Source organism: Octodon degus, unplaced genomic scaffold (genome assembly GCF_000260255.1).
Source record: "Octodon degus isolate 3935 unplaced genomic scaffold, OctDeg1.0 scaffold00189, whole genome shotgun sequence".
NCBI lineage: Eukaryota > Metazoa > Chordata > Mammalia > Rodentia > Octodontidae > Octodon > Octodon degus.
The window spans coordinates 1,039,611-1,055,292 of NW_004524765.1; the positions used below are offsets into that span (position 1 = coordinate 1,039,611).

The 15,682-nt window shown below is 39.0% G+C and overlaps 1 protein-coding gene across 7 annotated transcripts in view; it reads right to left on the bottom strand.

Annotated features, from left to right (window-relative positions):
- The window catches only part of Atp13a3 (ATPase 13A3), an 88,604-nt gene that overhangs the window by 51,534 nt on the left and 21,388 nt on the right, over window positions 1-15,682 (bottom strand). For 5 of the 7 annotated variants that reach the window (XM_023704125.1, XM_023704121.1, XM_023704122.1 and 2 more), the window contains 9 exons: window positions 13,650-13,749; window positions 11,358-11,531; window positions 10,415-10,597; window positions 10,089-10,159; window positions 8,068-8,148; window positions 6,429-6,498; window positions 4,485-4,619; window positions 3,956-4,028; window positions 383-514 (listed from right to left, as the gene is read on the bottom strand). In XM_023704125.1, coding sequence (XP_023559893.1) covers window positions 383-514; window positions 3,956-4,028; window positions 4,485-4,619; window positions 6,429-6,498; window positions 8,068-8,148; window positions 10,089-10,159; window positions 10,415-10,597; window positions 11,358-11,531; window positions 13,650-13,700 — 970 coding nt within the window. In that variant the 5' untranslated portion in view covers window positions 13,701-13,749. The other 2 variants (XM_023704124.1, XM_023704126.1) reach the window with 2 other exon arrangements.

A 15,682-nucleotide genomic window follows, 5' to 3' on the forward strand; every position in this document is an offset into this window, starting at 1 on the left:
AAAAAAAAAAAAGATTAGAAATTTGCAAAGAGAGGTCATTTGAAAATCTATTTCTCTCCACTTTAATGAAAATATAAAATCCTTATTTAGCCTTTTTACAAATCAAGGAGGGAAGTGAATATTCCATATTCTCTACAGCAACTGTTCCTCCTTCTCTTACACCATTTCCTCATGCCAGGAGTAGCAGAGACAGATGGGACAGGCAGCCAAAACCTACCACATAGGATACAAGGTCACACTACCTAGGGGGGAAAAATCTCCAACAGCCAATAAAGAATACAAAGGACAGACTGATTTTGACAGAATTTTAGCAGTAACTACTTAACATTATTTATCACCATTCCGAATAAACATGCCATGCCGATTACTCAGTTTCACTCACCTGTTAACATGCTCTCATTCACAATGCAAGTGCCACTAACAAGAACTGCATCACAAGGCATGACTGTCCCATTCATGGGAATAACCATGACATCTCCTGGCACAAGGTCAGTAGAAAAGATTTCTTCTATTTCTGAATATAAAGAAAAAAAACATGAGACCAATATTCACTAAGTTAGGAACAAATCGTCTACACAAAGGACTCCTAATCCCCCAGAATTAATAACTGAATAGGGTTAATACAGAAGTCCCCACAAATAGAAAATTCTGGGGCTGGTGAGATGGCTCAGTGGTCTAGAGCACCTATTTAGAACAAGCTAAGCCAAGCAAAGCACAGGGACCGCGGTTCAAACCCCCAGCGCCACATGCCAGCCAGCCCCGCCCCCTAGTGGGCTGAGCTGGCCACACACACACAAAATAAATAAATAAATATTTAAAAAAAAAAAATTTCTGACAAATAGGGTTAGGTAACAGGGTTCAGAACAGGGTGAGGTTCCTAACAAGCACGAGTGATGCCACATCCCTCTGCACTCTGATGCTCATGACAACTGCCCACTGATCTCAGGCATCAGCCAGCTCAGAAAATAAACACCGTGGGTCCCAACAGCCAGGCCTGCTCAAACAGGTGAAATAAACTCTGGTTTCCGTAATGCCATGGAAACAGAAGGAAACTTGGAAAAATTTTAGCACATTCTTTTCGATAGCATATTTACAATATTCTCCTGACTGCCACTATTTATAAAACATCTCACTGCTTTCTCAATGTCCCTCTTTTTTTTTTAATTTAATGTATTTAGTACAGTGTCTACAGGATCTCACTACACAGACTGGACTTGTAGTGATCCTATTTTCACCATCCCAAGTGCTGGGATTACAGGCACACGCCACCATGCCTCAATCTCCTTCTCAGGGAGTCTTGGGGGCAGGGCCACGACAGCACGCTTTAATTCACTGAGCTATCTGGCCAGCCCACCCTTAGGATTTTTAAGATTATTTTCAGTATGACTATAACTTGTTAAATAGGGCTGGATTTGCAGCTTTGTAGTACAGCATTTTCCTAGCATATGTGAGGCTCTGTATTTCATGCTCAGTACCACAAAATCCATACATGTATTAAATAAATTAAACACTATAATATCTCCCTGGAAATTTAACTAAAACTTTAAAAGCATCTCAGAGAAAAAGGCCTTTCTTGGCCAGGGATACAGGCGCACACCTGCAATTAAAGCACTGGGGAGGCTGAGGTTGGAGAACTGCTGTGTTGGAGGCCAACATGGGCTACACAGAGAGTTCAAGGCCAATCTGAACTACATGTTGAGACCCTGTCTCAAAAAGACACGAAAATAATGGGGGAGGGGTTCTTTCAGGTGACCTTGCATTTAGGCATTCTTTTTCTTCCTCATACTGTTTTCCCCCTCAGATTTAAGTAATGCTGCTCTCAGAAGTAACATTCATTTGTAAATATATGCATGAGGGCCAGGGAGATGGCTCAGTACAGTAAGCGCTTCCCTAGCAAGCACAGGGGCCTGAGTTCAATCCCGGTTCCGGAAAAAAAAAAGTAAATATATGCATGAGGGAAAAACTATTGTTTTGTGCTGCTGGTCTGAAGGACAAATATTCTAAGAAAAAAAGACTACTAAATATTACTGAAATAACTTTAATGAACAGTATTTAAAATATAGATGTACTATCTTAAAACCTCTATTTTAAAATACACTGATTAAGACTGGCCAGATAGCTCACCAGATTAAAGCACCTGCGTAGGCAGACGCAGGGACTGGGGTTTGATCCCTGGTGTGCCGTGCCTGCCCTGTTCCCGGGGCATGGTGGTGCACACCTGTAATCTCAGTACTTTGGGAGTCTGAAAATAGGAGGATCACTACAAGTCTGATCTGAGTAGTGAGACTCTGTAGACCCTATACTAAATACATTTAAAAAATAAATAAAAAGATTTTTAAAAATAAAATACACTGACTGACTTTTCTTGAAGCCTTAGCAGCTCTTGAAATTCCAGTCCTAATACAAAAAAAAAACAAAACAAACAAAAAAAAACCCTCATAGGTTGAAATTCCAGTCCTTTCCAGTAGACCACAAGTATGAAGGTTTCTGCAAGCTATACAGAGGGTGAGGAGGAAAAAAGATCTTCAGCACTGCAGAGCAGGAAGGGTAGTGTACAACCCCAACTCTGCAGCAGGGGGTGCTGATACCCCAACCAGGAAGCACGGGAAGGACAGGTGCATGGGCATAGGAGACAGACTGGGACTGTGTAGAGATGGTGGGCTCCTCCTTTAAGGCTCAGTATGCTGTGCTGACCCCCGTGTCTCTTGCACAGTCACCCAACTTTACATCCAAAACATCTGCCTTCCAGGAAATCCTACGTCTCTTCCAATGCTTCTCTATGTAACCTAGCAGCACTAATATCCTGACATCTCTCCAGGAATTCACACTCATCAATAGCCAGGTGCTACTCATGCCATGGCTGTCTCTCCTCAACCCATTGTATTCTCTTGGTCTCCACAACCCCCATCTTGACTGAGGTCAGGCTTCAGCATCACCCCTGTGAAACCTGTGGAAACATGGAAGTCATGATTCTCTGCCAAAAGACGAATATGACCATAGCAGTCCCTTGCTTTACACCCTTCAATGGCTTTCCAGTGCTTCGTGGATTGAGAGTAAATACCTTGTCCATCCATCATCCATGCAGTTACTCTATGAGCCATGCTGAATTTCTTTCAGGTTTTATAATGGCTGCACCATCCATCTCTAATTTCAGGTCGATCACCCTAACTGTCCCAACTTCTCATCTACTTATATAGCTAATTCAAATAGTAACCAAGTAACATTACTTCATCAAAACAGCGATCTCTGGCCTTTTTTGGAGGGTCTGCAGTCCATTTTTTGTGTTTGTGATCAAACTCAGGACCTTGCACTTGTGAGGCAGGTGCTTATGCCATTGAGCTATCTTCCCTGGCCCTGCAGTCCATTTTGAGTGTGTACTTTAAATTCTTCCTAATAAATCCCTGTATGCCTCCTTAAAAATAAAACCCATCCCTGGCAAAACAGTAAATAAGCTTTCCCTAGTATGTGAGTTCTCTCACCTTGCCCTAACATCACATTTATCATGCTTATTGGTACTGTTCATCATCTGTCCTTCTGGCAAGACTATTAAAAAAAGAAGCTGGGTATGGCAGTGCACACCTATAATCACAGCACTCTGTGAGCCTCAGACAGAAGAATGCCAAGTACAAGACTGGCTGGAGCAATGACATGAGACCCCGCCTCAAAATAAAAAATGGCTGGAGATAGAGCTGAATGCAAAGGCCCTACTTTCAATCCTCAGTACTGGAAAAATTAAGTAGACAGACAGACAAGAGATAGAGATATAGAGAAATATAAGTGAACAGTTTTGACGAAAACTTGGGAATCTAAACATGCACTTTCAATTCTTAAATGACTATGTGTGAGTGTGTCTGTATATGTGTATGAATAAATGCACTAGGCCTACTTCACACAACAGTACTTAATGGTTTGGAGGTTCGGGGTTTACTCTTTGAACACTCACCAAAGTACTTACCTTCATTTACTCTGCACACTGAAACTCTCACGGTACTATGAGTTGCCACCATGTCATGCAACATAACATATTGCTAAAAAGGGGAGAAAAAAAAACCAAACGAGCCAGATGAACCCACTCCTCAAGACCCTGAAACGCAGCATACTAGAAATAAAATACACTAATATAGTAAGTGCCTGGTGTTCTGCCTTCATACCATACTAAGAGTCAAAAGCAATATTCACTGTTTTAGCTTAGGAAAGAGAAGCAGTCTGAGAAGGCCTGGAGACAAGGAATCAGCCTCTCAGTGCTGCAGTCTGTGACAACCAAGGCCAGGTCCCTCAGCTTCAAAGCAGGCAGCCAGTGAGCTGACTCTAGAAGGCATCTGTCTCCCCCAACTAAAGCAGCAGAAAGAGACAAAAGTCTACATCCAGGCGAGTAAGTTAGTCATGGCCCTGAACATTTACTCTGAGCCCATCACTACTCTGCATACCTCACATGTTATCACAGAACATAAACACTGTGTGAAGCTCGTAATAAATTGACTTACCTTTCTAATGGAATACAGTGAGGTTACAATGGATACCAGGGACATAATCACAATGGCTAAAGCATAGTAGTAGTATTCATTGGTGCTCCACAATATAACGCTAAATAGCTGGAAAATGTAAAATGGGTTCAGAACCTAAAAAATATAAGATTAAAGACAAATTCAATGAGATACTTACACCATATCTTTACATGTTCACTTGAAAAGTAACCACCCAGGTACATATAGGATAAGCTCTATAGTAACCAAGGACAACACACACCATGAGGAGCAGGACGTATGTAGTATTCTTTACCAGTCCACCACTATAATTTGGCTAACTTACATTTAAAGTTTATGTATTCATTTAGACTCATACCAAAACTAAACATAGACTCAGCTAGAATAAGCTGATGTGAATTTAGCTGTTCTGTTTTGCTTTATGAATAAAGTGCATTTATCTGCATTAATTACTATGCTCTGGGTTAATAAAAGATATCAAACTTTTCACCAAACAAAATAAATATTTACTTATTAATGCAGAACAGAAATGTATGTCAAAAGTTCACTGGGCTGCAAAGGAAAGACGAATATGAGATGATGGGCCAAACTGTTGTGCTTTCTAACTAGAAAATAGTAAGAACTAAATTCTGAGTGAAAATAAGTAACAGATCCTTGACGAAAAACTTCATTTATGGGGCTGGGGATTGAACTCAGTGGCACAGCACCTGCCTGGGAAGCACAAGGTCTTAAGTTTCATTCTTGACAAAACAAAACAACCAAATACATTAAAAAAAAAAAAAAAAAAAAAAAAAAAAACTTGATCTACCCAAGTTTCATTGTATTTTATCAACTTTATTAATAAACTCTTGATGTCTTTTTAAAAAAATTTATTTGGAGGAGGGAGAGGCAGAAACGGAGATTAAACCAGGGCCTCATACATGTCAATCACATCTCCAATACCCTCCCCAAGTCATAAAATTGAAGCTTCTATACTTTTCCAAAGCACTCTGATATAGTACCACTTTACCTCAAAATTAAATGAAATAATTAGAAAACTTTTCTAAGTGTATAAATAAAAGAACAACTTAGAAAGGTGTTGGAGGGGGGCACTGGTGAGGGAGCCCAGGACCTCACACTACCTACAGCCTTAGCCTTTTATTTTTTGAGACTAGGTCTCATTAAATTGGTTAGCTGTCCAGGCTGGCCTTGTACTTAGGAGCACCCAAATCTTTTCAGAGAAAGTGTTTCCGAAACTCGAAGCTGACTACTAGGATGGCAGTGTGTGAGTCTGGGGTGCTGCGAGAGTGGGGGTTGTACACTCAGGCCTCACATGGTGAAGGGCCTGAACTCAATCCCCAGCTCTGAAAAAAAAAAAAAAAAAAAAAAACAAAAAAGTCACCAATGAAACAACAACACCAAAAAAAAAACATTGCCAATCCTTCATCATCACACTATGCTACAGAATGCATATGTTACATGGCCACTCAAAAGTATTCACCCATTTACAATTACACCTAACCCCAGAATGACAGCCAAGATGCAGAACAAAGACTGCCCACTTTGGTGCCTAGTCAAAGCCATGTGCTCTGGTCCTTTCTGGGCTAGGATCCTTCATTCGCCTCTCGGGCACCGCACAACTGAGTTCTCACTGCGCTACTTCCTCACATCATCACACCATGTTCCTATGCTTTTACCTTCTTCTAATGCTCTCAGTCTGGTAAGGCACCAAACACCATGAGAAGAAAACATGATATATTTTTAAGAGGATAAGAAAAACTAAATTAGACAAAATAAAATTCATCCCCAAAAATTCCCTCACAGAGCATATTTTTACTCTCACAAGTAAAATGGCAAGCGAAGAGAAGTTAGGAAACAGAAAACCAAGACTATCTCATTAACCATGACTTTCCAAATTGATAAATCTATTGATTTCAAATGCTGAGCTATATACAACAGTCTTACCTCTTTAATTAGAAGCTTAAAAACAGAAGGCACTTTCACAGTGATTTCATTTATTCCATAAAGCAATTTTCTATAACAGGAAAACACAATAATTGCATTTCAGTATATAACGTAAAATGGCATAATGCAGGAAACATGTTGCATTAGGTAAGTTCACACCATGGGATAACTTGAATTCATGCTTTTCACACTAAAGACTCCTCTCTACCTGTAGTATGTAAATCGAGGAAGTCAGCAATGTATAACTGTACTACTTGCATTTTATTTCATTATCTCACACCTTTAGTAAATGACATGTAACTTTCTCACTAATTAATAACCATGTAAGCAAAAGGCTGTCTGTTCTACCTGTGAACAAAATAGGTCATCACAAAGTTTGAATGGTAACTCTGAAATAGAAAGAGATGTAAGAAATTCCTATGCTACTTTTCTAAGAAGAATACTGTATTGAGAGTGTTTATTTCAGAAGATTATACATTTGACTCTTAGAAAAAATATGCTTTCAAATCACTGCTCAGCCTAGTGTGGTGCTGCTGCTGCCTATAAGCCCAATCAATATTCCCTGACATAGACATAGCAGGAGCTCAAGTTTAAGCCCAGCCTGAGCATCATAAAAACAAACCATGATGGGGATCCATCTCAGTGCAAACACTCTTGGTTCAATCCCCAATACTGTCAAAAAGAAAACAAGTTCATTCTTTATCTTTGTACTTAATACTGCAATAATTTCTCCTTTTACAGAATCTAAGCCTGAATGTCTCCTTTCATTGTACCTTTCAAACAACATGATAGAGAAATACTAAAAGAAAAATTCTAATTTAATGCAAAACTGGCATTTTTCTTTAAAATGTCTAATAGAATAGCATACTTTTATGCTTTAACAAAAAATAACAATGAAAAAACGATGACTCCCAATTTATAAGTTTTCACTGTGGTAAATTTAAATTCATGGGGCTGGTGAGATGGCTCAGTGGTCTAAAGCACCTACTTAGAACAAGCTAAGCTGAGCAAAGCACAGGGACCGCGGTTCAATCCCCCAGCACCACATGCCAGCCCGCCCCGCCCCCTGGTGGGCTGAGCTGGACACACACACACAAAAATATAAATAAATAAATAAATAAATAAAAATTAAAAAAAAAATTTAAATTCATGGGGCCAGGTAGATGGCTCAGTAGAGTAAGTGCTTCAGCGTAAGGGCCTGAGTTCAATCCCCGGTTTCACAAAAAAAAAAAAAAAAAAAATCTAAATTCACGTCTACAATCACAATATATTTCAAAAAAATCCAAGATTTTATCAGTTTACAAGACATACCACTATTTCACATAAGACCAAAAAGATAAAACTTTTTCTCAAGCAAATAATGACACTCCAGCAAATACACCACACCCCATTTTCAACGATATTAAATTGTGGGAAGCTGTGTACCTTTCAGAGAGATGAAACTGGAATTTCAAAGATAGAAACTTCAATAATTAGCTTTAACATTTTCATGATTTATTTGCATAAAATAATCAGTTCTCAACTCATCTGTGATATTTAAAACCTGTTAACAGGTACTATATAGTAAAGGGATGACTACATACATGTCTCAATTTAGGAACTTTGAGAACAGATCTAACTTTAGTTGGATAAAAGTTACCTGTAGGCATGCATCCCCTTTGTCAGTCCTGCACTATGCTTTTCATAAATTGACGTACAAGAAACACCTTCATCCAGTCCCCTAAATAAATCCAAAGTTTTTACTTTAAACAAAGTTTAAAATAGCCAAATATCTTAATGCCTCATTTCTCTACACGTCTGATTTTAGAAATGTAACTTCCTTACAAAACTTCTTAGAAACTTGTAACAAAAATTTAGAGAGAATGAGAATTTTAAAATCTCAAATTCTTAGGATAAACATTATTAAGCAGTCTAAGCCTCAGACATGACAACTAAGTTATCCAATGCATTCCATGGCAAGATGGCTCTACATACTCAAGTTCAAGTAATATCATTCATTATCCTTTAAGGCTATCCAGAGTTGTAAGAGTCAATAATTAAACAACAATTTACAGTAAAGCACAAATAACTTGACAATTCCAAACTAAAGAAAAAAAATTTTACTTTTTATCTACAGTTTATCCTTTACAATTTTAGCTTCACACTAAAAAATCCTATTCATTTGCATCTGTCTCCACAAAGCACCAATCCTAATTCTCCCTTGAAAAAGGGCAGACCTAGGTGAGAAACACAGAATTTGTGAGTCACGGAAACACTGGGCACCTCTAACGAGCCTAACTGGGACCCAACTAACGTATCTGCTTTTCCCCCAAATGTCTTAAGAATGCTTATTTTAACTACTACTGGTCATAGATAGAACTATAAAACAGAGAATCATACTCATACTTCATTTCAATACTTTCCTACTTTTTTCAAATAGAAAGCTAAGCTCCATGCTCTATTGCTACAAGTTTCTATGGTTTAGAGACCATGGAAAATACTTGATATTTTTACCCACTTAAGTAAATAAATTGTTCAGAAGGGAGAAAGGACCAAAATAACACTTTTTAACAAAATGGTGGGCCACTGGCAATTTTCTTTAAAACAATGGTTCCCACTTGATCAGAAAGTATCTGTAGATGTAGGTATTTGAAAATACCCAGGCCTATTCCACAATATTCCCATTTTTAAGTGTATCTAAGGAAAAATAAAGGCACTGCATTCTTTTAACAATTTATGAATCTTTAACTGCTAGAACTAAGAACTCCTATAGCACTTTAAAGCTGATATTTAATGAATGATTATAACAACCACTGTAATAGCAATAAAAATAGAATTCTTGGAAGGCTAACACAGAAAAAAAATCACATGAGCCCAAGAGTTAAAGGCCAACCTGGGTAAAATACCAACTATCTTTTTAAAAAAGAATGGAACAGATAAGAACAAAAAATTTTAATCATCATTTGGTAACACTGTTTGAGCTCTTCAAAAAATTTTGGAAGTTTACTCCAATTCTCCTATCCAGAGGCTTTAGACATTCAACAATGTCTCATGTTTTGATCCACACAGTAAAGTAAGTTTGTCTGTCTTATTATTTGACTCTTCATACACCAGCACAACTGGATGGGATGGTCAACAGATTAGGAAGCAGTAATTCAGATACTAAAAATTAAAACACAGAGCCTGGGGGTGCATTTCAGTATAGAGCACCTGCTTAGGGTGCAAGGTTTGATCTCCCACACCACACATACAAAAACCTAAGTTAAAACATAGGCTATGTTCTCATGTCAAAGTAAAAATAACTCAGAACTATAAGGAGTTTTGCATCATACAGCTTTTTTTTTTTTTTCCTTGTGGTCCAGCATGGGGCTTCAAACTTGGGGACCTTGTGCTTAATAGGCAAACGCTTATGCCACTGAGCTATCTCTCCCACCCAGCTTATAACTTTTAAGTAGAGTTTGCGAGGGTACAACTTGTAGGGGGTATTTATTTTTAAATGGTCATATTAGTCTTCAAAGTAAAGTTTTTAAATGGAAAAATGAATATAAGTTATACAATAAATATCTCTTCAATTTTATGTAACATTAGAATGGACTCATCTTTAAAAAATATATATTCTTTTCTACCTACAACATTTTGAGAATATAATCCAAAAAAAAAAAAAAAAAGTAAGATACTTACTTTAAAAAATCAAAATTGTGAATGGTATCATCCCAGAAATATTTTACACTATGGTGGGTGAAATAACGAATCTGCAGAACACACAAAAATGTTACATGAAAGCATTTACCACCACTTGAATTAGCAGGTAATCTGTGTCTATTAACACCTTGTGTTTAATAACAGTGCTACAGGGCTGGGGATATAGGTCAGAGGCACAGTAACAGTACTACACACACAAAAATTTACCTCAAGTAGCAATTGCACAAAATTATAAGATTTACATGCTACTAAGAAAAGTTAACAATTCTGGTTTCCTCAAAACACTGTGACACTAGGTCCAATACCTGCTGTGAATGAGTCTGTAAATATTTACTGGGCTCACGCCGATCTTCTCTAGCTGGAGGCTCAGTTAAGTGAACTCCACGGCCCTTGCAAACCTCATTAACTATGGATTTGGAATTTGAAAAAGAGTCACTCTCCAAAGAAAGCAAGCGAATTTTTGCACAAAACCACATTCTGAATTCATCCTTGAAAGAGAGAAAAAGAATGATTATGTAATTACCTATCTATATTTTTATTTAATTTCCACTGTTTACCTACTTATCTCTAATTGAGAACATCACTTTCTACTTATTAAATGTTAGACAAAAACAAACTCAAGAAGAACTTCCCATTTCATGACACACTAAACTAGTACAAACAGCATATTCCACAAAAGATCACTTGAGACTGGATGTGGTGGAACACACCTATAATTTCAAAGTTCAAGGCCAACCTAAACTACAACAAGGTGAGACTTTCTCAAAAAAAAAGAAAATCAAACCAAACAAAAAAAAAAAAAATCAAGGAGTAATTCTTTCATTTGCTATCTATCTGCTAATAGATATCAAACCTCTTACAAAATGCTTGTATTTAGGCCTTTAAAAAGTCTTACAAGAATAAAGATGTGATAAGTGTATGCACTGATAAATATATTTATTACAAATTTCTAGCTAATACTGTTAAAAAAATTTGACACTAAAATAAGTCTTAGATAAGGCAGCACCACATAATGGACATCCAGGTCTCCTGGCCAACGAGAAGTCCGGGCCTAGGACACTGGAAGCCATAGATGGAAGGCCCGATCTTCTCTAAGTTCCCTATAACTTCTAACCACTATACTAACAAGGTCAAACAGAGACACTAGACTCAACATTCCCCATCATACCCGGGGAGCGTGGGCCATTCGGATAGCATTTTGAACAAAGTGTACGCGAAAAATCAGCTCCAAGAACCCTGTGGACGTACAGTTGTCCTCAGCAGCACCACCTCGCAGTCCTTGACCGCAGCTCGGACGCAGGTCGCTTTCACACGCCACTCTGGCATCCAGTAGAGGAGGAGGAGGAGAAACCCGCCAGTGCAGATCACACCCAAAGCCACGACAGCGAGCTTCCAGCGACATAAATTATAGCCATAAACCTCCTGCCCAGACATGGTGACCACAGGGTTAATACACAGTAACGAGTAAGTTCAGAAATGTTCAGTAATGAGTAAGTTCAAAATGTTTCCATGATGGACACTGGTATCTTGTCACATAAGCTATACATGTTTTCTCATTCTATAATTTACTTTTACATTTTGTTTCTGACAAGACTGTGGTCAAAATTATTCTTTTAAGTAAATTTATAATTTTATAATTGATATTTTTATTAAGTTCTTTCGTGACACAGTATGCTCATAGTTTCTTCCCACTTATAGTATTTTCAGTTTGTCTTACAATATTTCTAATTTCATTCTTTCATACTGTATCTTTTAAACTCTTCCAGAATTAACACTGCTATGAGGCAGACTTATGTTAAGGAGCCTCTTTAATCTGGAATAAATTCTGATTTATAGAAAAGCTGCAGAGATTAGGCATGGTGGCGCATGCCTGTAATCCCAGTTCTTGGGAGGCTGTAAACAGGCAGATCATTACGAGTCCCGCAGATCATTACGAGTCCCATCTAGTAATGAGACCCTGAACACTCTGTAGACCTTTCCCTAAAATAGGAGGGGGAGGAGGGAGAGGAGGAAGAAGAGCTGCAAAAATATGAGCATTCCTGTATACTCTCCATTCAGTTTTCGCTATTGTGAGCCTCCTGGTAATTTGTTAAAATCAAAAGATAAACACTGTTGCACAGCTATTAGTTAAACTCAGTTATAGGATTTTAACAGTTTTTTTCATTAACATCTTTTTTTTGTTTTGTTTTTGCAGTACCAGGAGTTGAACTCAGGACCTTGCACTTACCAGGCAAGCAATGATCTGACTCTATCGCCCCAGCCCACTAACATCTTATTTGTGTTATAAAGTATAACACAGATTTTAACACTGCAATTAGATAGGATAGGTTTTAAGCTTGGGTTTTTTGTTGTTTTTGTTTTTTCTTTTGATACAACGTCTTGCTACGCAGCTCGGACTTGTCCTGATTCTCCTGTCTCAGCCTCCCCAGCGCTGAGATTACAGGTGTGCTCCACTATGCCCACTTTTGGCGCCACTCAGCATGTCCAGGGACCTGGGGTCAGCACAGCACTCAGTAACAGAGATCAGAGATCAAACTCGGGACCTTGCGCTTGCCAGGTAGGCACTTAGACCATTAAGCTAGCTCCCCAGCCCATAAATTATTTTAATTAAGCTAATTTTAAACACCTTAATCTAAATTCAGGTGGCTTTTTTTTTTTAAAGGATATTTGTGTTAGCTAACATCTTAAACCAACAAATGCAAAACAACATACTTCTTTCCTCTTGAATTTTATTTATTTATTTTTTTTTTATGTATTTAGTACAGGGTCTACAGGGTCTCAATACTCAGTTCGGACTTGTAGTAATCCTCCTGTTTTCAGTCTCCCAAGTGTTGGGATTACAGGTGCACACCACCACGCCCACTCTCAGTCACTGTCTCAGTGCACCCCGGAGCGGGGGTGGCATGGCACACTGGGGGTATTGAACCCTGAGTTGCTTGCCTGCCTAAGCAGGCACTTTAGTCCGCTGAGCTATCTGGCCAGCCCTATTTGTTTTCGATACTAGGGATGGATCAAATCCAGGTGCACTCTACCACCGAGTGTATGCCCATATCTTACGCAGCTCTTGTTATTCTTTATTTTATACAGTCTGACTAAATTGCCCAGGCTGACCTTTAATTTGTAGCCTTGCCTCAGCCTTCTGAGTAGCTGGGATTACAGGCACGCACCACTGCACCTGGCTTCCTCTGAATTCTAACAACTGACAAGTGAAAAAGGAATTACAATGGAAAAAGAACTACACATTAAAACATGTATGTAACATGTAAACACAGAGATAGCACATAATCTCAATCCAAAAACAGAATGATAAAGTCCAGCACAGTGGCACATGCCTGTAATCCCAGCACTCAGAAGACTGAGGCAGGAGGATCTCTGTGAGTTATATAGAGAGTTAAAGGACAGCCTAAACTACATAACTAATCCTGTCACAAAAAACAAAAACAAAACAAAAAAGGAACCAAAGGGTGAGGAAACTCTACTCCCCAAAATAAACAATGACAGTTCTTCCCACTTCCTGGCTAAACACTCTAAGCCAGTTACCATTTCATCTTCTTGACTGTGGTTGATAGTTTTCTTTTCTTCTTTGTCCATATCTACAGTGATGTGGGAGGTCTTCTCCTTCACAACAGCTGAGGATAAACTGAGAGAAGAAACAGATACTGGTGAGTTGCTTTAAGTTTCCTGTCATCTGTTATACACAGTGCTCTAAAGTACTTTGATTAAATACAATTTCCTTTCAAGCAATGAACATCTGCTGACAGGACAACTCTTAGAGTACACATATCAAACTTCAACTAGTATATTTTTTAATTTTTTTTAATCTTTTACTTATTTTATTATGTACAGGGTCTTGCTAAGCAGCTCGGACTTGTAGCAATTCTCCTGTGTCAGCCTCCTTTGTGCTGGGATTACAGGCCTGAACCACCATGCCCAGTTTCAGTGGTTGGCACAGCATGCAGTATCAGGGAATCAAACCCAAGTCCTTGCACTTGTCAAGCAGGCACTTAGACCATCAAGCTATTTCCCCAGCCCTCAATTTGGATTTTCAATAATCATTGAAGTGCTAGGTGGTTCTGTGTTGTGTTGTTTTGTTTTGTTTTGTTTTGTTTTGTTTTGTGGAACTAGGGATTGAACTCAGGCCCTTGAGCTTGCCAGGGAAGCACTTATTCTACTGAGCCATCTCCCCATTCCCAGGTTCAGAGAAGAACCTAGTTCAACCACCTTGAGCTAAACTACATTATACAATTTTTCCTTAACTACAGTTGAGTAATGCACCAGAAGTGAAACTGGCCCAAAAGTCTCTCGGGGTTAAATTCATCATCCAACAAACTGGCTGAGCACTGTCCCACAAATGCTAATCCTTGGCCAAGACTTGGTAACAAGGGCAGGTGTACTCCCCCCAGAGAGTGCTCAACTGACCCTACCACCTCCAAGTCCACAAAGCACGTACTTTTTTTTTTTTTTTTCTTTTTTCAGAACCAGGGATTGAACTCAGGCCCTTGCGCTGGCCAAGGAAGTACTTATTCCATGGAGCTATCAGCCCAGCCCCAAAGCACCTTTCTGAGTGTTTCAGACTACACATTAAGGGCCTGTCAAGGAAGAAAACTCACTAAGCTCAGTAACACAGTTTTCCCTTTGATTCTTTATATCAAATGCTAGACATTTAGCTACCAAACAGACTTGCAAAATGTAAAGTAACACTTTTACTAGTTGTTTGTTCTGGGTTTTTTTTTTGAGACGGGGCCTCAAACGTAATTCAGACTGGCCTTAAACCCACTATGTATTACTGGCTGGCCTTGAACTCAGCAATCCTCCTGCCTCAGCCTCCTGAGTGCTGGGATCACAGGTGTGCATCATCACATGCAGCTACTAATTTATTTTTTTATTTTAGAGAAGGGTCTACAGGGTGTTCAGAGTCTCACTACTAGATCAGACTCATAGTGATCCACCTGTTTATAGCCTCCCAAGAGCTGGGATTACAGACGCGTGCCACCACGCCCAATCTCAACTGCCCAATCTCAACTGCCATCTCCTTGGGCCCCAGGGATGGGGCCAGCACGGAGAGCAAACCACTTGCCTCTGCACCTGCTTGCAGGCGCTTTAATCTCCAGCTACTAATTATATGTTATAAAATAGTTATTTCCAGAAAAATATTCCTCATATGTAGTAAGTTCGATAGTATGCTTGACTGATTCAATCATCTCTTGTTTTCACAGAAATGATGGTGAAGTGCTCAGGACTTGCCCTGTGATGATACCTGGGAAATCCAGCCTGCAGAGCAAGGGGCTCTGCTAGAACAACAGTCTCCTGTAGGGTCAGAGATGGCTGAAAACAAATCCGCTCGACTTCTCCAAGTTTCTCACACAACCAAGAAACCCTGACTCAGTCAATACACATTTCCATGTAGCCACCAGCAATCCTCTACACAGCTTTGTACAAGATGCCACTATTCTTGTAATCAATGACTGGTAGGTAAGCCATGCTAATCACCACCAGCATTTTGGGTTCAACCAACTATGAGCCAAAATACTTAAGGATGGGCTGGTGAGATGGCTCAGTGGTCTAAAGCACCT